This window comes from Tachyglossus aculeatus, chromosome 2 (genome assembly GCF_015852505.1).
Source record: "Tachyglossus aculeatus isolate mTacAcu1 chromosome 2, mTacAcu1.pri, whole genome shotgun sequence".
Lineage (NCBI taxonomy): Eukaryota > Metazoa > Chordata > Mammalia > Monotremata > Tachyglossidae > Tachyglossus > Tachyglossus aculeatus.
The window spans coordinates 9,091,476-9,114,657 of NC_052067.1; the positions used below are offsets into that span (position 1 = coordinate 9,091,476).

General features: G+C 42.2%; 1 protein-coding gene and 1 non-coding gene across 2 annotated transcripts in view; one reads left to right on the forward strand and one right to left on the reverse strand.

Moving 5' to 3' along the window:
- The first annotated feature begins 447 nt into the window (after positions 1-447).
- The window catches only part of LRRC72 (leucine rich repeat containing 72), a 52,905-nt gene continuing 30,170 nt past the window's right edge, over positions 448-23,182 (forward strand). The window contains exons 1-4 of the mRNA XM_038741589.1: positions 448-587; positions 7,802-7,875; positions 12,177-12,246; positions 21,695-21,776. Of these exons, the coding sequence (XP_038597517.1) occupies positions 543-587; positions 7,802-7,875; positions 12,177-12,246; positions 21,695-21,776 (271 nt within the window). The 5' untranslated portion in view covers positions 448-542. The remainder of the gene's footprint in view (positions 588-7,801; positions 7,876-12,176; positions 12,247-21,694; positions 21,777-23,182) is intronic.
- Positions 3,878-4,015, reverse strand: LOC119925096. The gene has a single exon (XR_005449765.1). It is a non-coding gene; the product is annotated as a small nucleolar RNA SNORA7 (small nucleolar RNA).

Sequence of the window (23,182 nt, forward strand, 5' to 3'; positions counted from 1 at the left end):
ATCAAAAGTGAGGCTCAGTAAAAAGTTGAGATGGGAAGGAACATAGAACGTGAGCTGGGAATTAGCAAGATGCAAGAACCAATGTGTAAGAGGAAAATCCAGAGGAGAGTAAAAGGCATCATTGTTGGCTCTGATGGTATTATGTTTGTCATTTTATCTGACTTCCCTGGACCGGTCATTCCTGAGAATTACACCGCAGATCTCCCCTTCAAGACTGCAAATTTCTTGCAGTCTATTGTTATTGAACCCTCCCAAGTGTTAATAGAGTGCTGTTGCTCATAGCAAGTGCTCAATAAATGTCATTGGTTGATTGATGCCCAAGTCACCAGAAAGAGGCTGGCCAGAACTGAGAACAGAATTTTCCCAAACAAGAATCCCGAATTCCAGAACTTGCCATCCAGAGAATTCTGTTTTAGATCCCATCATCAATCCCATCATCACCTACAGGAGACAGTACACCCTGCAGCACCTCTTCTGGATTTTGCTGATTTTTAGAGAAAACCAGCCCCAAATCATTTTCTCAGTTTAATAGTCATAAAGCCATGAACCTGAAAGCTTATGGAAAACCAGTCACTGCCAGTCAACAGGTAATAAAATAATTATAGACATTCCATAGGCTCCTTCTCTAGACTGCAAGCTCCTCATGGGCAGGGAATGTGCCTACCAGCTCTGCTCTATGATTATCTCCCAAATGTCTGGAACAGTGCTCTGCACATAGTAAGCTCCAAAGACCATTGATTGATTAATTGATAGTTGACCACTCACTTGATTGTATGATACCAAGGCACCAAACACCTGATGCGGCTGATCCTGAATCCTTGGACAGAGAAGGGGCGTATTAGACTCTCAAACAATCAATTATATTTATCGATCACTTACCACCTGTAGTAAATGCTTGGGACAGTACAGGACAATACCTCAAACACCTAAGTCAGGCTTTCAGGAATCTCTCGTCTGCACCACTAAATTCTGAGATGGACATTTGGTTTTGTTCTCTGTCTCCCCCTTTTAGACTGTGAGCCCACTGTTGGGTAGGGACTGTCTCTATATGTTGCCAACTTGTATTTCCCAAGCGCTTAGTACAGTGCTCTGCACACAATAAGTGCTCAATAAATACGATTGATTGATTGATTGATTGATTGACACTCTAGCAGGCTCCTCTATAGAGCCTAGTCGAGTCAGCGCTGGAAAAAGAAGGATCAAGAGGAAATTGGGGACAGTCCTGGAGTCTCATGAAAGGTTTCTGATGGAGTTGTTCCCTCACAACAGATCTATTCAGTCACAGCCAAGATATTTTCAAGAGAAAATGACTGTTTGAACCAATGGAGATATTCTTCAGTCAGGGTAACACCCACCAAGATTGTAATGAGCATCAGAATGAGAAGCAGCACGGCATCATGAATCGAGCACGAGACTAGGAGTCAGAAGGTCATGGGTTCTAATCCCAGCTCTGCCACTTGACTGCTGTGATACCCTGGGCAAGTCACTTCACTTCTCTGAGCCTCAGTTACCTCATCTGTAAAATAGGGATTGAAACTGTGAGACCCTTGTGGGAAAGGGACTGTGTCCAACCCGTTATGCTTGTATTCACCCCTGAGCTTAGTAGTGTGCCTGGCACACAGTAAGCGCTTAACAAATACCATAATTATTATTATTATCAGATTTCTCACGAGACATAGGAGAGGGAACATTGTCCATTACCCAGGGGTAAGAGAGACTACCCAACTGTCTTTGGTCTTCTGTTATTAGATAATGAACACAGCAAGCTACAGCTAATTCATGAGAAACATCCAGCACAGAATCCCAGCCATAGAGTGAGTGCCCAGCGATGTTTCAAAAAGATTTATCTATTTCTTTCTTCAATCTTTCTCTTTTAATCTGCCCAAAGCCCTGTGGCTCCTCAAGGACCTTTTTCCTCTTTGGAGCTTAAAGTTGTAACTGATGAACAATTTCTCTCAAGAAAATTAAATAAATGAACCAAAGACTAGCAACATTTTGGGTGACAACCAAACATACATTTACTCCAGATCTAAACTACTGTATTGAGACTTTTGGCAAAACTTTAGAACGGTGAAAAAATCCAGTTCCTTACAATTTTGAGAAAAAAAATTACAAACATTAGTCAATGATCCACTAAGGGTCCCCAGATACATTACCCCACATTAGGCACTCATGGTGTTTGGGAAAAATAGATATATTCCCTGCCCACCGAAAAAAAAAATATATTACAATCTAATATGTCAAGTAGAAAAGACTCACTTTTTTTTTTAGCCTTTCCACAACTATATGATCCTTGAAACCCAGTGTGGGCAGGGATTGTCTCTCTTTATTGCTGAATTGTACTTTCCAAGAACTTAGTACAGTGCTGTGCACACAGTAAGCGTTCAATAAATATGATTGAATGAATGAATGAAACAAAATATTCCAGGAATAAAAAGAATAAGCTATACGAAAATCTTCGAACAATCTTCAGCCCAGTTAAACAAAGTGATTCTTTTATTGCCGAAGCTTCAAAATAGCAACAAATAATTAAAATAACTGTTCTACTTTACAGTCACTGCCTTCTTTGTGTGAAAAGGTGGTAATGAGATAATCATTAACAACAAGAGGCTAATGGCTGCATAAAGAGCCAGCTCTGAAAATGTGGTCAATATGAGTTTGGTATTAATTGTGAAAGCAATTAAGGCTATGCCAGCACTTAGCACATAATAACAGTGTTTTTAGCAATCCATTTGATTCCTTGCCAATCTCTAGCCGAACTATAAAAATAAAATGGTGAGATAATAATAATAATAATAATGGCATTTGTTAAGCGCTAATTATGTGTGAAGCACTGTTCTAAGCATTGGGGGGGATGCAAAGGGGGATACGAGGTGATCAAGTTATCCCACGTGGGGCTCACAGTCTTCATCCCCATTTTACAGATGAGGTAACTGAGGCTCAGAGAAGTTAAGTGACTTGCCCAGGGTCACACAGCAGGTAAATGACAGAGCTGGTAGGAGACTAGCACTAAGGTCTCCTGACTCCCAGTACTGTGCTCTGACCACTGGCCACTTTGTTTCATACTTTCTATCTCTGTTCTATCTAAAGTGATAATGGTATTCCATAAGCACTTGCTACGTACCCAGCTGGAGTATGTGAAAAATAATCAGATTGGAGACCGGTGCCCATCCCACACAAACCTCAGTCTTAGAGGAGGAGAGAGAACAGAAACTTTATCCACATTTTACAGATAAGGAAAGTGAGGCCAAGATCAATTAAATGAATTGCCCAGGGAGCTGAGACCAAAACCCAAGTCTCCTGTCTCCCCATTCTATGTTCTAACCATTAGACCACACTACCCCCCTCCATTTAGAGCCCCAGCTCTCTTCAGTCATGCCTGCCGGACTATAATCTTTTGCCTGCTATAAGTGATTTTTTTTTTTAGTCATTTGTAACAGCTTCTGTTTGCTGCATCTCCTTTCCAGCCTCAGCTTTTCTAATCTCGTACTGACCCAATTATGCCCTTATAAACAGATTTTTTTTCTCCTCCTTAGTGATTTGACCTAATTGCCACTTTACATAGCATTACCACCTGTCTTTGAGACTCAGGGTTCTGTTCTGGGTTCAACCAAATGTGGACTTGGCTTCTTTGGCTTCTCCCCCTTCTTGTTTTGTCTTATGCCGTTGAGTCGTTTCTGACCCATACCGACACCACGGACACATCTCTCCCAGAACGCCCCGCTCTCCATCTGCAATCATTCTGGTAGTGTACCCATGGAGTTTTCTTGGTAAAAATCCAGAAGTGGTTTACCCTCACCTCCTTCCAAGCAGTAAACTTGAGTCCCCACCCTCTACTCTCTCCCATGTCGCTGCTGCCCAGCATAGTTGAGTTTTGACTTGTAGCCGATTGCCTGCCACTCACTAGCCACTGGCCAAACTAGGAATGGAATGGGGAGGCCTCCTCTTGACTCTCCCTCCCATAGCCGAGACTGGTAGAGTACTGGAAACTCTCCAGGTGCGACCCTGAGAGGTTTCTCCCCCTTCACTGGCATAAATTGTCCCTGAGCCTGCAGAACTATCATAAATTAACTTTCTGGGGCTCTTTCATCAGCTTGGCCTGGTGGATAGAGGACAGGCCTGGGAGCCAGAAGGACGTGGATTCTAATCGTGGCTCCACCAGTTCATTCATTCATTCAATCGTATTTATTGAGCGCTTACTGCGTGCAGAGCACTGTACTAAGCACTTGGGAAGTACAAGTTCAAGTAGACATAATAGACCACTTGTCTACTATGGGACCTTGGGCAAGTCCCTTCACTTCTCTGTGCCTCAGTTGCCTCATCTGGAATTGGGGATTAAGACTGTGAGCCCCATGTGGGACAGGGACTCTGCCCAACCCAATTTCCTTGTTTCCATCCCAGCACTCAGTACAGTGCCTAGCACACAGTAAGTGCTTTACAAATTCCATAATTATTATCTAGATCTTCTTTCCTTTGCGTCCATCTTGCTGATGTCCTAGGCTTTCCTAAAGTTCATCTTTTTAGCCTTGCTGATTTCTCGCCTCTCATCCCTTAGGATTTTGCCTAGGGGCATCTTGTGATTTTCTTAAGGATTCAATCAAGCCACGGTATTTATTTAGTGATTACTTTGTGCCGAGTTCAATATTAAGCACTTGGAGTAATTCAATACACTAGAGTAGGTAAATAGGATCCCTGCCTAAAACTAGTTCGAAGACTAGAGGGGGAGACAGACATTAAAATTAATTGCAGATGGATATGTCCATAAGCAGTGTGGAGGTGGGGTGATAATCCAAGTGCTTAAGGGCTACAAACCCAAGTGCATAGGTGATGCAGAAGGGAAATCAAATAGGCGATGTGAGAGCTTAGTCAGGGAAAGCCTCTTGGAGGAGATGCGATTTGAGTAGGGCTTTGAAGATTGGGAAAGTGGTGATCTTTCAGTTCTGAGTGAGGAGGCAGTTCCAGGCAAGAATGAGGATAAGGACAAGAGGTCAGCAGCGAGAAAGATGAATTAAAGTGAGTAGGTTGATGTTAGAGGAAGGAAGTGTGTAGACTGGGTTGTAGTAGATAAGTGAGGTAAGGTAGGAGGGGGTGAGCTGATTGAGTGTCTTAAAGCCAAGATGAGATGGATGGCTAATCACTGGAGGTTTTTGAGGAGATGGGAGATGGGAACTAAGGGGTTTTTTTTTTTTTCAGAAAAATAATCCAAGGAGAAAAGTGAAGGGTTACACTGAAGAGGGGAGAGACAGGAGGGAGGAAACCAGTGAGGAGGCTGAGGCAGTAAAGAAGGATTTGATAAAAGCTTCGATCAGAGAGGTAGCAATTTGGATGGAAAGGAAAGAGTGGATTCTAGAAGTGTTGTGAAGGTAGAACTGATAGGATTTGGTAATAGACCGAGTATGGACCAGACTCAGAATTAATATCCTGCATTTTTGTGTTGGACCACGGTATTTTTGAGTTAGACCAAGGTTAGAATAACTCTCTATGATCAATGATCAATCAATCATATTTATTGAGTGCTTACTGTGTGCAGAGCACTGTACTAAGCGCTTGGGAAGTACAAGTTGGCAACATATAGAGACAGTCCCTACCCAATAGTTGGCTCACAGTCTAGAAGGGGGAGACAGAGAACAAAACCAAACATATTAACAAAATAAAATAAATAGAATAGAGATGTACAAGTAAAATAAATAAATAAATAGAATAATAAATATGTACAAACATCTATACATATATACAGGTGCTATGGGGAAGGGAAGGAGGTAAGATGGGGGGATAGAGAGGGGGACAAGCGGAGAGGAAGGAGGGGGCTCAGTGTGGGAAGGTCTCCTGGAGGAGGTGAGCTCTCAGTAGGGCCTTGAAGGGAGGAAGAGAGCTAGCTTGGCGGATGTTGGGTGGGAGGGCATTCCAGGCCACGGGGATGACGTGGGCCGGGGGTCGACGGCGGGACAGGCGAGAATGAGGTACGGTGAGGAGATTAGCGGCAGAGGAGCGGAGGGTGCCGGGTGGGCTGTAGAAGGAGAGAAGGGAGGTGAGGTAGGAGGGGGTGAGGTGATGGACAGCCTTGAAGCCCAGGATGAGGAGTTTCTGCCTGATGCACAGATTGATTGGTAGCCACTGGAGATTTTTGAGGATGGATGGTAAAGTGCTTACTTCTGTGAACTAAACTATCCTTCCCATAAACCAGTAAACTAGGACCTCTAAGAGCCCCAAACTCAAGCCTAGGAGCATCTTCCAAGTTGCATGGGTTGGAGTCTCCCAATAATCAATCAATCAATGGTATTTGTTGAATGCTTGCTCTATGTAGAGCACTGTGCTGGGTGCTTGGGAGAGTAAATGCAGTAGAGTCAGTGGATGTGTTCCCTGCCCACAGTGAGCTTGCAGTCTAGAAGACTCAAAGAATGAGCTTCAGTCCTGAGACTTCAGCACTGATAACCATTTTGTAATAATAATAATAATGATAATAATGATGGAATTTGTTGAGCACTTACTATGTGCCAAGCACTTCCTAAGCACTGGGGTAGATACAAGCTAATAAGTTTGTCCTACGTGGAGCTCACAGTCTTAAGCCCCATTTTACAGATGAAGTCACTGAGGCACAAAGAAGTGAAGTGGCTTGCCCTAGGTCACACAGCAGACAAGTGGAGGAGCTGGGACTAGAACCCATGTCCTCTGACTCCCAAACCTGGACTCTTTCTTCTAAGCCATGGAATTGATTATCATGATTATCCCTTGAGCACTTTGCTCCTCACCCCAGCCCCATAGAAGTTACTTACATCATGATGATGATGATGGTATTTGTTAAGTGCTTACTATGTGCCAAGCACTGTTTTAAGCATATCCTTCAATTCTGCAAGCTATTTTAATGTCTGTATCCCCCTGAAGACTCCTTCTAGACTGTGAGCCCGTTGTTAGGTAGGGACCGTCTCTATATGTCGCCAACTTGCACTTCCCAAGCGCTTAGTACAGTGCTCTGTACACAGTAAGAGCTCAATTAATACGATTGAATGAATGAATGGAGACTGTAAGGTCTCTGTGGGCAAGGATCATGTCTACTAACTCTAGACAGTGGTTTGGCTTTTTTTTTTTTTAGAGTATCTTAGAACCAATATCTACAAAATGTGATTTAAAAAAGATAAAGGTTTGAGTAATTTAAGAATAGAAACAAGCTTTCCAAAACCTATTAACCATTACAGCCAAGCTTGTGGAAATTAATTTTCCATTGGAAATTAAACATGCAATACCTTCCCTCCCTCTTAAAACTCTTATTGGCCCAGGTCCCAAGGATCTCAAAAGAAAATAAACGTCTCTTTCTTTTTCACATAAAGGAAACTTCCAGTGGCATAAATTTGACTTTTTAAGAAATAAAACATCTCTTTTTATTTTTCTCAGATGAGATAATGCTGTTGATCATCATTTTTTTCCCCACTAGCTGTTCTTCCTGTCATTTGGCAAGCCAGCAAAGCACTAATTCTGTGTTTCCTAAATACTATTTGGGTGAAGTTGTCAAAGGGCCAGATAACAGGAGATCCCAAAATATGCAAACATGTTAAGTAACCCTTTTTATTCAGATACATAATTATTCCCCATCTTTGTCCAGAATGGAGGCTAAAGAAATCCTTCAAAAGTAACAAAAATGAGTAAATATAGAATAATTGTAGGTGTAGGATTTTTATCAGTTTACAATGGTTGCTTCCCTCTCCCTTTCGCTTTTGATCTTCTTTGAGACTTGTTATTGACTGCAAATGCTACAGCGTTTCTGCTCCTCGGAATGTAGTTTGACAGATTAATTATACGTTTCCAGGCAGTAGAAGATCAGCTAAAGATACACGCCTTGAAGAGGGATGTCGATGTCTCCGAGCTGTTCCTTTCTCAAAAGTAAGCATGATTCTTATAAGGAATGGGAAGGGATTATAAGTAAGTCACAGACCCATTTGCTAATACTGTTCAAGTGTTTTTCATGTTTTTCCTTTCCTTTCTGGTCTCCTGTATTTCCAGATGCTTCTAGGTGCTTAAGAATTTTAGTTCCAATTCGTCTATCTTTGCTAACGGCGTAATGTTGGGGGCCGCAACTTTTCAGCCATAAAATAGGCTTTTCACTTAACAGTGTTTTGAGGAGGGGTAAAAGTGCAAAGGATGCATTGGTCCAGATTTTGCTTTATGGGGCCAAACAGCAGTGATATTTGAAAATGATGCTCTTTGTCTCCCAGAAGATACACGGTGTTGCTGTGCTTTCTGAGTTTTTCTACATTAGAACATTTCCACCGTTCCTTCTGCCTCTTGGTCATCTCATATAGCAAATGTATGGATTTGTTCCAGTCATTCATTCTCCTCACAAGACTTATCCAAGAAAGGGATTGAGGGAAGCATGACTACAGGGCAAGGTAGATGAATTGTATTCTAGGACCTTGTAGTTTGTGAGCTTGGCTTGTCACTTGTCATTGAGTATGGACCTATAAGTGATGCCAGTGGAATTTCTCCAGAAGCCAACTAAGAATCCCAGACAGCCAGACTGCCTGGAAAATGCACTCTAGAAAACACTATCTAGAAAAATATAGGTGAGTGAGTGCTGAGAAAGGCATAATGGCAGGGTGAATCTATTAGTAGTAGTAGTAGAAGTAATAATAATAATAGCGGTATTTGTAAAACACTGAGTATGTGCCAGCACTGTAATAAGTACTGGGGTAGATACAAGATAATCAGGTCACCTATAATAATAATAATGGCATTTATTAAGTGCTTACTATGTGCAAAGCACTGTTCTAAGCGCTGGGAAGGTTACAAGGAGATCAGGTTACAGTCTTAATCCCCATTTTACAGATGAGGGAACTGAGGCATGGAGAATAATAGTAATAATAATGATGGCATTTGTTAAGCGTTTACTATGTGCAAAGCACTGTTCTAAGCACTGGGGGGGATACAAGGTGATCAGGTTGTCCCACATGTGGCTCACAGTCTTCATCCCCATTTTACAGATGAGGTAACTGAGGCTCCGAGAAGTCAAGTGACTTGCCCAAGGTCACACAGCAGACATGTGACGGAGTCAGGATCCGAACCCATGACCTCTGACTCCAAAGCCTATGCTCTTTCCACTGGGCCACGCTGCTTCTCAAGCCTATGGGGCTTGCAGTCTAAATAGGAGGGAGAATGGGTACTGAATCCCCATTTTACAGATGAGGGAACTGAAGCTCAAAAGAGTTAAATGACTTACCCAAGGTCACACAGCAGGTATGAGGTGGAATGGGGATTAGAACCCTGGTCACCTGACCTCCAGGCCGAGCCCCTTTCCACTGGGCCAGGCTGCTTCCATTAAGCCACCAAGGCCAGGCCTGGGACATCCAGTTTTAATGGGTGAAAGATTTCTCTGTGTTCTGCTTCCCTCCCTCCCTCTCTTCTCCCCCCAACACTTCCTCTGCCTAAGGCAGAGCTAGAAGACTCCATTTCCCCGTGGCCCTGGTCTGCCCCTGTCAATCAGTTAGCCAATCAATTAATCATTAGCTGTAATTTGGCACTTACTCCGTATCAATCACTGTGCTAAATCCTTGGGAGAGTACAAGAGAGTTAATAAACATGATCCTTGGATTGAAGGAGTTTACATACTAGTTGGGGAGAGAGACACTAAAAATATTCAGGTAGGGGGAAGAAACAGAGTTCAAGAGGATGTACAGAAATGCTATCGAGGGAGTACTCTCATGCTTAGGTGCTTAGTACAGTGTTCTGCATACAGTAAACACTCAATAAGTACCACTGATTGACTCACTGATAGAGTACCCTCCTAGGATGTAGGAGATAAGAAAGTGTTGAAGCAGCAGGAGGAGATGGAAATGAGGGTTAATTGATGAAGGCCTTTAGGAGGAGATAAAATTTTAGAAGAGCTTTGAAAATAGGGAGAGCAGTGGTCTGCCAGATGCAAAGTGGGATGGGTTTTCAGGCAGGAAGGGCCACATGAACAAGAGGTGGACATCGAGAGAGATGAGAGCGAGGCAGGGTGAGTAGGTTGTATAGTGGGAGATTTGGGTTGTGGTAGGAGAGAGTGATACTAAGATGGAGGGAGAAAGATTCCTTCCTGTCCCTCCCTATTCTATCACAGCCCTTTTTTTTTATATATAGTGTTTGTTAAGCGCTTACTATTTGCCAGGCACTGAACTAAGTCCTGGGGTAGATTCACGATAAAACCCTCCTCCAATGCAGCCCTAACCACTAAGGCCAGTACAGAGTCTTTGCTGGTGGCATTTAGAGAATCAGTGTGGCTCAGTGGAATGAGCACGGGCTGTGGAGCAGAGGTCATGGGTTCAAATCCCGGCTCCGCCAACTGTCAGCTGTGTGACTTTGGGCAAGTCACTTAACTTCTCTGAGCCTCAGTGGCCTCATCTGTAAAATGGGGATGAAGACTGTGAGCACCCCCAGGGGACAACCTGATCACCTTGTAACCTCCCCAGCACTTAGAACAGTGCTTTGCAGATAGTAACCGCTTAATAAATGCCATTATTATTATTATCTTGAACTGACCCTCTGCAACGTTTAGGCCACTGCTTTAATAACAAATAATAATCATTTTACTTGTTAAGAGCTTGTCAAAGGTACTTATTAAGCGCTTTCTATGTGCCAAGCGCTGTTCTAAGTGCTGGGATAGATACAAGATAAGCAGGTCAGAAACAGTCCCCATCCAACAGTCTAATAAGGAGGGCAAACAGATTCTGAATCCCCATTTAGATGAGAAAACTGGGGCATGGAGAAAATCAGGGACTTGGCCAAAATAACACAGCAGAAGAGTGGCAGACCCAAGATTAGAACCCAGGTCCACTAGACACTCAAGGCCACACTCTTTCCACTAGGCCATGCTGCTTCTCAGGAGAACCCTGCAGACACCCATGGACCTTATGTAAAGAATTTCATGTTGGATTCAGGGTGGTATATTTTTAAATCCATCACTAAATAATTCCCGGGCTATAGACTGGATCCCACCAGTCGGTCAATCAGTCAATCATATTTATTGAGCATTTACTTTGTGCAGAGCACTGTACTAAGCACTTGGGAGTATATCATAATATAACAGGCACACTCCCTGCCCACAGTGAGCTTACAGTCTAGAATCAATCAATCAATCAATCAATCAATCATATTTATTGAGCGCTTACTGTGTGCAGAGCACTGTACTAAGCACTTGGGAAGTACAAGTTGGCAACATATAGAGACAGTCCCTACCCGACAGTGGGCTCACAGTCTAAAAGGGAGACAGACATTAATAGGAAGAAATAAATTACAGATACATACGTAAGTGCTGTGGGGCTGGGAGTGGGGATGCATAAAGGGAAAAACATGGAATGCTTCACAAATTTGCATGTCACAGAGACTAGCTTGGTGCCCAATCATCCCTGAAGTATGAGCCTGGAGCTGCTTGGACTTTAGGTCCATTCTGAGAAGGCGGGTAGTTCGATCAATCAATCACTCGATCAGTGGTATTTAGCGAGTGCTTAGACTGTGTGCAGAGCATTGCACTGAGCACTTGGAAGAGTATAATACAGCAGAGTTGGCAGACACGATCCATGCCCAAAACCAGTGTACCGTCAAGAAGGGGAGACAATCATTAATAGAAGCAGCATGGCTCAGTGGAGCCTGGGCTTTGGAGTCAGAGGTCATGGGTTCAAATCCCAACTCCACCACTTGTCAGCTGTGTGACTTTGGGCAAGTCACTTCACTTCTCTGTGCCTCGGTTACCTCATCTGGAAAATGGGGATTAAGACTTTGAGCTCCCCGGGGGACAACCTGATCACTTTGTAACCTCCCCAGCACTTAGAACAGTGCTTTGCACATAGTAAGTGCTTAATAAATGTCATTATTATTAATATAAATACATAATTTATAGATACGCATGTAAGTGCTGTGGGGTTGAGGGTGAGGTGAATACCAAATGCTCAAAGGATACATATCCAAGTACAAGTTCCAGTAGAATTTAGAACAGTGCTTTGCACATAGTAAGCGCTTAATAAATGCCATTATTATTATTATTATTATTATTATTTACCCAAGAGAGGCCCAAATGCCCAATACCCTACTTTGGACCAGACCTTTCTTAAAACAGGAAGATAACTCGGCGAATTAAGTTGTTGACATTATGAATATTTAACCAGGCAACTGGATCAGCTCTAATGCTAAATGACTTTTTTTTTCCTCATCAGGGGCCTCAAAGAGGTCATTGATCTCTCCTGGTTTCAGAGATTAAAATATTTACGGCTGAACCACAACAAGGTAATAGAACGTTTCATCGTTAAACAATGAATTCTTTAGGTATAAAACTCTCTGAGATTCGATTTTAGGCTTTGTAGAAATGTTACAGATACAGTGCGCTGGCCATGGTAAATGCTCAATCACGCAATCAGTGCTATTACTGTGTGCAGAGCACTAAACTAAGCACTTGGGAGAGTACAATACCACAGAATTGGTACATATGTTCCCTGCCCATAAGGAGCTTATAGTCTAGTGCAATAAACACTGCTGATTGATTGATTGATTAATCATTTGTATTCTATATTATGATTATTATTCATTCATTCATTCATTTAATCGTATTTATTGAGCTCTTACTGTGTGCAGAGCACTGAACTAAGTGCTTGGGAAGTACCAGTTGGCAACATATAGAGACAGTCCCTACCCAACAACGGGCTCACAGTCTAGAAGGGGGAGACAGACAACAAAACAAAACATGTGAACGGGTGTCAAGTCATCAGAATAAATAGAAGTAAAGCTAGATGCACATCATTAAAAAAATAAAATAGAATAGTAAATATGTACAAGTAAAATAAATAGAGTAATAAATCTGTACAAACATATATACAGGTGCTTTGGGGAGGGGAAGGAGGTAGGGTGGGGGGGATGGGGAGGGGGAGAGGGAGAAGGGGGCACAGTCTGGGAAGGCCTCCTGGAGGAGGTGAGCTCTCAATAGGGCTTTGAAGGGAGGAAGAGAGCTAGCTTGGCGGATGTGCGGAGGGAGGGGATTCCAGGCCAGGGAGAGGACGTGGGCCGGGGGTCGATGGCGGGACGGGCGAGAACGAGGCCATAACGATTATTATGGCATTTGTTAAGCACTTACTACGTTACATTCAACTCAACTATTTCTTACCTAGAATCTCTAAGATACTGAATTTTCTACCCTTCAAAAAATGTGATTTAAGTAGGTTGCTAGGCCAGAGTGGCCGAGTGGAAAGAACACAGGCCTGGGACTCAGAGGCCCTGAGTTCTAATCCCAGCTCCTCCCCTTTTTGGCTGTATGGTCTTGAGTGAGTCACTTAATTTCTCTGTGCTTCAGTCTCCTCATATGCAAAATAGGGAATCAATTCCTGTTTTCCCTCCTACTTAGAGTGTGAGCTCCTGTGGGACCTGATTATCTTGTATCTGCCACAGAGCTTAGAACAATATTTGGCACATAATAAGTGCTTAACAAATATTATTAGTAGTATTACTACTACTACTACTACTGATAACTTCTATGTGTCTCAGTTTCTGCACCTGTAAAATGGGGATTAAACATCTGTACCCTCTCCTACTTATGCTGTGAACATGCTGAGGGACAGGGACTGTATCAGACCGGTTTATTTTATATATCCCAGCACTTAATACAGTGCTTGGCATATAGTATGTACTTAACAAGTATTGTTTTTATTAAAGTGCTCTTCACACAGTAAGCACTTAATAAATACGATTGATTGAATGAATGAATGAGCCTAGGAACACTTTATAGAGATGTCAGAGGAAACATCCCTAACCAATCAAAGGTTTTTACTGAGCACTTATTGTGTGCAGAGCACTGTACTAAGCGTTTGGGAGAATAGTGCTTGGGTTTAGTAATAATAATAACAATTATTATTATGGCATTTGTTAAGTGCTTTCTATGTGCAAAGCACTGCTCTAAGTGCTGGGGAGGATATAAAGTGATCAGGTTGTCCCACGTGGGGATCACAGTCTTAATCCCCATTTTACAGATGAGGTAACTGAGGCACAGAGAAGTTAAGTGACTTGCCCAAAGTCACACAGCTGACAATTGGCAGAGCCAGGATTCAAACCCACGACCTCTGACTCCCAAGCTCGGGCTCTTTCCACTGAGCCATGCTGCTCTTCTACAAATACTATTATTATTATTATTACAATATAACAGAATGGGCAAACATGTTCCCTGGCCATATGATTTGATGTCAAAGAAGGTAAAACACCCTGCTCTCTCAATATCCTTTGGTGTCACTATTGGAGGCATATTACTGTAACACTTCTTCTAGATGGTCAGCTCTTTGAAGACAGGCATCATTCCTACCAACTATTTTATAAAAACTCTCCCAAGTGCTTAGTCCAGTGCTCTGCACACAGTAAGCATTCAATAAAAACCTTTGATTGATTCTTGATTGACTGTCCACAGTCTGCAAAGAGCCTGTAGGTCTATGGTTTCAAGCAAGAATTTCTTCTTTTTAAGTATCTAAGCCTGAACACTACCTTCTAAGGGTTGAAGCATTTTTCTAGTTTTCTTTTTTTCATTAAAATGCACTTTATAATTAGACTCACAGAGTGTTGAAGTTTTGGGGAATGATTATGTATAGTTCCTAAATGAGGAAACTGAATCAAGATACTGAAAGCAATAGTACATGTGATAATGCTTTACAAAGCAGCCAAAACTGAATCTGGAATTTTGTTCCAAGAACGATTTAGAATGAAACCAAATGGCTGGTGTTGCTCAGGAAAATCAGACATGTGAAATTGAAACAATTACCTCAATTTTAATAAAATTGGATTGGTTTGAGTTAGGAAATTAGTGTTACAAAGAAGAATTTTGTTTCTTTGTAGGCTAGGAGAAGCACCACTAAAAAAATTTATCTCCTTACTATAGAATGATTCACTTTTCTCAACGGTTTGGATTAGTGGTGACATTTTCAGATTGGACTGAGAGTCAGCCCTCTGATTGTTTTGATTGGAAAAACATTTTTTTCTTCCATTGCATGCCCCACTAGAAATAATTGGATTAGCATTTTCTGGTATATGTTCAGGAAAAAGAAAATATAAATCCCCAAATCTTATGTAGACAATTTACACACCCCTTTTGAGAGTCCTTAGTATTACTTTTCAGCAAGCAGTACAATTTTGAACACCTTTTGGTGTTTGATTGTGTAAATTCCTCATGGACAGGAAATTTTGTCTTCTAATAGTAACAATGGTATTTGTTAAGTGCTTACTATGTGCCAAACACTGTCCAGTTTCTGCCCCATATGGGGCTCATAGTCTTAGGGAGAGAGAAAGAGATCAGGTATTTACTCCCCATTTTACAGATGAGGAAACTGAGGTACAGGGAAGTTAAGTGAGTTGCCCAAGGTCACATAGCAGGAAAGTGGCAGACCTGGGATTAGAACCCAGATTGGCTCTCTCCACTTTGCCAATCTTATCTGATTGGTTTTATACCTACCCCAGCCCTGAGCACATGGTAAGCCCTTAATAAATACAATAATGATAAAATCCTTAATAATTCCACTCCAGGATTTTCCAGGTGGCAAAATTTGTACTTCATTAGAGCCAGAACACCACTTGTCTTCCAGCAGAAGTTGTTTTTTTTGCTGGACTCTCCTAGTCAGCATCGGACAATCCATAGTCCCCCTGTGGACTCACAAAAATATATATCAAACTGTTCTAGAGAAGCCAAGAAATGGGTAGCGTGATTTCTCAGGGACTTCCCATTCCAATCTCACCCCCACTATGCCCTTTTTACGTGGCCTCCACCTGGGAACTTGAGTGAAAGGGGAAAAATTCTACTCTCCCTCCTCTTCAAAGCCTCTTCTCCCTCCTGCTTCAAAACCTCTTCAAAGCACATCTCTTCCAAGAGACCTTCTGTGATTAAGCTCTCCTTTCCTCTTCTTCCACTCCCTTCTGCATCATCCTGACTTGCTCCCTTTATTCATCCCCCATCACAGCCCCACATCACTTACATACATATCTGCAATTTTATTTATTTCTATTAATGTCTGTCTCCCCCTCTAGACTGTAAACTCACTGTGGACAGGGAAATGTGTCCATTTATTGTTCTATTGTGCTCTCCCACATGCTTAGTACAGTGCTCTGCACATTGTAAGTGCTTAACAAATACAACTGACTGACTGACCAACTGAGAGACTAACCCTGAGGAACAAAGTATGATTGCAAACTGACCTCTCCAACAATCAGAGAATTGGGCTCTTCATCATTCAATGTATCACTGCATTAATATTTGGTAACAAATTTTTCAATGATAATGCCATTCTGATAGCTTTTGCAGTGGGCTTTTTTTTCTGTTTCTGGCTGTCGCAAATCACCAGGATAAATACTCAAGATCTAATGAAGAGCCAACCCACTAGCATGCATTCCATATCATTTGGGAGTGTATGAATGTCTACTGCTGCAGGGCACCGTTAATTATACATCTTATGTCAACTTTGTAAAAGAATTATATTGCACCTAATGTTTAAAACCTCCTTCAAATCTAAAGCAAACATGAAGACACTGAGCAAGTATGAAGGCTCTTTGCGCTGTTGTGAAATCCCTAGAAATGCAGGGAGAACAGATCCATTTACGATTACATTTGATCAAGCCGAGAAAATGCAAAAGCTACTAACAGTCGCCCAAAAACCCATGTGGATTTTCATTAGGCCCATTTTAGAATGGTGAAGGAAAGATGATTTGACATTAGAGTGGCTGCTATTTGCACAGTGGAACTTTTCTTACGGGTTTGATCAATATTTAGAAAGAGTAAAGGAAAGGTCTTGCCTTATTTCGCTACTAATGGAAACTTGTTAGAGCAGTTCCAGTCCATCGTGCAAAAAAGATAAATACATATTCAATGATGTGAGCTGCAGTTTTTGTGAACAGGTGAGTTATGTGCTTTCAGCTCACAATGTCCAGACTTTTTCCTAAGGAGAACATGAGGTGTTGAAAGTCAGACACTCCCATAGCTCACACATTATTGCTCATTTTTCCTTGTAGAATCATTTTTTCAAGCACAAAAGAACAGCATCAAGCTGGGTAGCTATGGTTACGCTAGTGCAATTTTTAAGACAAGCTTTTGGAATCCAGAATGCTAACAAAAATCTACTCTGGGACTTCTATTTAAAGAAGAGAACACACTCAACCTGAGGATTTTCAAAATAAAGTCTCCTCAGCAGTGTAGTGTTGTAATAACAGTAGTAGTAATAGTAGTGGTAATAATAGAAATGATACTTATTGAGTGCTCACTTAGAGCAATGCACTGTACCAAGCTCTTGGGAAAGTAACACTGAAGACAAGACACATCTATCCGCTGCTACGAGGCACTTGCATACCAAAGCAAGAGGCAGACAAATATTTTCCAAATTGTGTAATCCGAATAAATCACTGAATGTACAGTTGAATATGCATCTTTACATAAGTTGTGAAGATGGGTATAAATAAATACCTAAGTGTGAAAGGAGGTGAAAAATTCCACCAGCATTTTGGCATAAGAAGAAAGCCATGCCGTTGGCTTCATCCTCAGGTGCCACTCTGCATCCTGCAAGGGCTTCAGGGTAAGACCAGATTCTTTTTTGAAGAAAACTGAGGCCCAGGGTTGCGATTCTGCCGACGTGGAAGTAAATCTAAAGAGCATGCATCCTTGGAAGCATCTAAGAAGAGAGGTTTGTGGGCAGTTCCTTTGCATGTCTTCGTCTCAATTTAACTAGCAAAGAGTAGGAACGCAAAACAAACCTAGTGAGTCTTGAGGTAGGCTGGAACTGTTGCAAAGTGCTAGCTAACAAACTTCAATTCTGACCTGCTAAGATCTAACTATACATTAACTATAAGTATACTATACCATCGTCTGGCTCTTCTTGCCTCTCGCTAAGGAAATGGAGGAGTGTGATTTGTTGTGTTCTGTTTTGTTTTTATGGTATTTGTTAAGTGCTTACTTTGTGCCAGGCACTTTAGTAAGCACTAGAATACATACGAGCCAAGTCCAGTTAGTCACAATCCCACATGGGGCTCATAGTTTTAATCCCCATTTTACAGATGAGGGAACTGAGGCCCAGAGAAGTGAAGGGCCTTGCCCAAGGTCACCCAGCAGGCAGGTGGAAGAGCTGGGCCTAGAACCCCGGTCCTTCTGACTCCCAGCCTGGGATCTATCCACTAGGCTATGCTGCTTTAAGAAATGTTGTCTGTTTGAGAGGTTGCTTTTCAGTCAGTCAGTCAGTCGGTTAATCGTATTTGAGTGCCTGCTGTGTGCAAAGTACTGTACTAAGCGCTTGGGAGAGGACAAGATGGGGGCTGTGCGACCAATCCTGTAGTCCCTGGGTTCTCCCGCTTGGGTAGCATTGCCAGCCTCCAGGTATTCACGGGTGATAGAGGGGAGGGCTGAAAGCAACGGAAAAGAAGAGATCGGAAGGCAGTGGATAAACAGCCTCTAGACTATAAGCTCACTGTGGGCAGGGAACTTGTCTGTTACATTATCTTATTGTAATCTCCTAAGTGCTTAGTACAGTGCTCTGCATATAGTAAGTGGTCAATAAATATGGCCGACTGACTGAAACATAGGCACCCCGAATCCCAGAGGCTCAACTCTTTCATTTAAATCTACTGTCAAATCTTGCCAGTTCTTCCCAGTTTTCTGCCCCGTCCACTTCCTCCAAACTGCTACCATCCTGCAACAAACTCTTGTCGCCTCCCGGATCGACTACTGCATCAGCCGTCTCGCTGGTCTCCATGCCTCTCCCCCTTTCCATTGGCTGCACAGGACCTATTCTTATTATGTCTTATTAAAATCACCTCTCCTCCAAGAGGCTTTCCCTGACTAAGCCATCTTTTCTCCTGCTCCCTCTCACTTCTACATCGCAGTTGCACTTGGATTTGTACCCTTTATTCAACCCCACACTCAGCCCCACTGCACTTGTGTACATATCCGTAATTTATTTTAATGTCCGTTTCCCCTGTAGACTCTAAGCTCCTTGTGGGCAGGGAAGCTATCTACCAACTCTGTGATATTGCATTCTCCCAAGCTCCTAGTACAGTGCTGTGCACACAGTAAGCGCTCAATATATCCCACTGATTTATTATTCCTGAAGTGTTATTCAGTTGACTATCTGCTCTTTTCCCCCACTATTCCCCAACTTGCTGTCTCCTTTCCTCCCAGGCCCATATTCAGTATGTAATAATAACAATAATAATAATAATAATGGCATTTATTAAGTGCTTACTATGTGCACAGCACTGTTCTAAGCGCTGGGGAGGTTACAAGGTGATCAGGTTGTCCCACGTGGGGCTCACAGTTTTCATCCCCATTTTACAGATGAGGGAACTGAGGCCCAGAGAAACGAAGTGACTTGCCCAAAGTCACACAGCTGACAAGCGGCGGAGACAGGATTTGAACCCATGACCTCTGACTCCAAAGCCCGAGCTCTTTCCACTGAGCCACACTGCTTCTCACCGTGCTTCGCTAATCGTGGGCGAAGGGATGCCTAGTGCAAAAGTGTGAGCAGCTCAATGAAAAACCTTACCAGTCTTAATCAATCAGTGGTATTTATTGTGTGCTTACTGTTTGCAGAACACTGTACTAACCTCTTGGGAAAATACAATAGAGTTAGTAGACAAAATTTCTGCCCTCAAGGAGCTTACTGTGTGAAAGCACATATTAAATACTTGGGAAAGTACAATAGATTTAGAAGACATGATCCCTGCCTTCAAGAAGCAGCATGGCTCAGTGGAAGGAGCACGGGCTTTGGAGTCAGAGGTCATGGGTTCAAATCCCAGCTCCACCAATTGTCAGCTGTGTGACTTTGGGCAAGTCATTTAACTTCTCTGTGCCTCAGTTCCCTCATCTGGAAAATGAGGATGAAGACTGTGAGCCCCCCGTGGGACAACCTGATCACCTTGTAACGTCCCCAGTGCTTAGAACAGTGCTTTGCACATAGTAAGCACTTAATAAATGCCATTATTATTATTATTAAGAGGCTTACAATCTACTGTGTCCAGAGCAGGGTACTTATAAGTTGGGAGAGTGCAGTAAAGTGGGTAGATGAGACCCCTGTCCTCCAGGAGCTTATAGTCTTTGCAGGAACAACTCAAATCTGTGTCCCGTTGGTGATAAAGGATACCTTTCCCCTCTTAACTCTTGGTTTCTGAGTAATGTTCACTCCCAGTGGCAGTAAAGGGGCTCAGAAGCAGCATGGCATAGTGAATAGAGCGCGGGCCAGGGACTGGCTCTGCTACTTGCCTGCTGTGTGACCTTGGGCAAGTCACTTTGCTTCTCTGTGCCTTAGATACCTCATCTGTAAAATGGGGATTGAGACTGTGAGACTCCTGTGGGACAGGAACTGTATCCAACCCAATTTGCTTGTATCCACCCCAGCACTTAGTACAGTGCCTGGCTCATAGTAAGTGCTTAACAAATACTAGTTATTATTATTATTATTGCTATTATTATTATTATTATTTTATTGGGCACAGTGTACAGGAAATTCTTAGTTTGACACCAAACCCTGTGGCTACACTCTCACCAAAAGCAGACTTATCTTCAAATCGAAGGACAGCCCTTCACTGTCATCAAGGCTTGAAGTCAACAATGTGAGGACTGAAACAAAAATCGCTTAGTCTTTGTGCTTTAGTAAAACCATAGGGGGAAAGTTGATTGATAAAGAATTATTTTTTCAGACCAAATTTGTGGGAGATTTTAAGGACACAAAGAAATTTAGTGGACATAAGAAAAATGAAACTTTTAAAGGTGTATCTTTGATTAAGGTGACCAGTGTCACTTAATAATGATTGTGGTATTTGAGAAGCAGCATGGTTTAGTGGATACAGCACGGGCCTGGGTGTCAGAAGGCCATTGATTCTAATGCTGACGCTACCACTTGTCTACTGTGTGACCTTGGTCAAGTCACTTCACTTCTCCGTGCTTCAGTTCGTCTGTAAAATAGGGATTGAGACAGTGAGCCCCATGTGGAACAGGGATCGTGTCCGACTTGATTTGGTTGTATCCACCCCAGTGCTTAGTACAGTGCCTGGAACGTAGTAAGCACTTAACCAGTACCATCATCATCATTAAGCACTTACTAAGGGCCAAGCACTGGGATAGATACATGCTGATCAGGTGGGATGCAGATACTGCCACTATGCATCTAGACTGTGAGCCCGTTGTTGGGTAGGGACCGTCTCTATATGTTACCAACTTGCACTTCCCAAGTGCTTAGTACAGTGCTCTGCACATAGTAAGTGCTCAATAAATATGACAATGAATGAATAGGAGGGACAGCAGTACTGAATCCCCATTTCACAGACAAGGAAACTGTGGCACCGATAATTTAAGTGACTTGCCCAAGGTCACACAACAGAAAAATGGCAGAGATGGGATTAGAACTGGGGTACCCTGACATTCAGACCTGGCTCTTTCTATTAGGCCATGCTACTTTTCAGCAACACTGAAAAGCCCCGGCCAAATCAAACCCAGAAAGTGTTGGATTACCTCCCCATCATCCCTTAGGTGGTTTACCTTTCTTCCTTCCCCTATTTCCTGCCCCAACACTCAGCCTGTTTAAGCAGCCAAAGATCTGCCCGACTATTTTTGGTTTACGCTTCCAGATGGGCAGCAATGTCAGGGAAAATTCAAACTGAGTTTCCAATATCATAGCCTTTATTATGCATGAAATTTTAAAGCTACAAAAGAAACTCATTTATAACTTTGCTTTTTCAGCTCTGCGAGATAAAATTCTTAACCAGAAACTATTGCCTGACTGAACTGTATCTCAACAATAATGAAATCTTTGACATTACAGGTACTTCCACTAATGAATAAATTGATAATGAAACCATTAATTCTTTAAAATGGTGCCCGAAACTTTGGATGTATTACCATTAGTGATCTAGAAATCTCCTACCACATTTTTGCTTAGACTGCAATTGGAATAATTTGTTTTTCACACACATGGTTTTATTTAGCAGTTGATCTGTGAAAGCAGGATGCTGGATAGCTGAGTACCAGCTCAAAATTTAATATGGCTCATCCATTTGCTAAAAATTGCCATGTCCAGGGTGCCCAGAGATGGATTAGTACAAACTATTGATGGGTCATTAGCTCTTCGTGGGCAGGGATTCTCTCTACCAATCTGTCAATCAGTGGCATTTGTTAACTGCTTGCTGGGTGTACTGTACTAAGCACTTGGGAGAGTAAAGGACAATAGAGTTGATAGAGATGACCCCTGCCATAAGGAATTTGAAGGCATTCTCCCAAGCGCTCAGTACAGTTGTCTGTACACAGTAAGCACTCATTAAATACCACTGATTGACTGCATCGGATTGCAGAGTAACCAGACAGGGGAAAAAATGGAAGGAAGTACCTTTAAAGCCTTTCTTCCAAACTGTTAAAAAACAAAAAAAGATGGTCAGAAATCCAAATAATCAATCAATTGCATTTATTGAATGCTTACTGTGTGCAGAGCGCTGCACTAAGCATTTGGGAAAACACAATATAAGAGGTTTTTTGTGGTATTTGTTAAATGCTCATTATGTGCCAGGCACTGGACTAAGTGTTGGGATAGATATGAGCTAATCAGCTTGGACACAGTTCATTTCCCCCATGGGGCTTACAGCATTAATCCCCATTTTACAGGTGAGGTAAACTGAGGCAAAGAAAAATGAAGTGACTTGTCCAAGGTCAAACAGTGGGTAAGTGGCAGAGCCAGAATTAGAACCCAGATCCTTCTGCTTCCCAGACCCGTGCTCTGGCCACTAGGTAGACATGTACCCTGCCCACAAGTTAACAGTATACAGTCCAAAGAACACATATTAATGAAAATGAATAAATAAATGACTTAATTACCAAGAGTCCTGCCCATTTTACCTAGAGTAACTGTGAAATCAAGAATATTTTAGTCAGTCAGTAAGTTGTATTTATTGAGGGCTTACTGTGTGCAGAGTACTGTATTAAGCACTTGGGAGAGTACGATATAATAATAAAGACACACAACAAGCCCACAACAAGCCTATGGTCTAGCGGGGGAGACAGGCCATAACATAATTAAAGAAATTACAGATTTAATAAATAAAATACAGATATAATAAATAAATTACAAACATGTCCAGCTATTTTAGTCTAGCTAGGCACCTCTTCCCTACAAAAAGGACAACACTGAGTATAAGAATCCAAAATTCTGAGGAATATATTATTATTAATAATAATAAT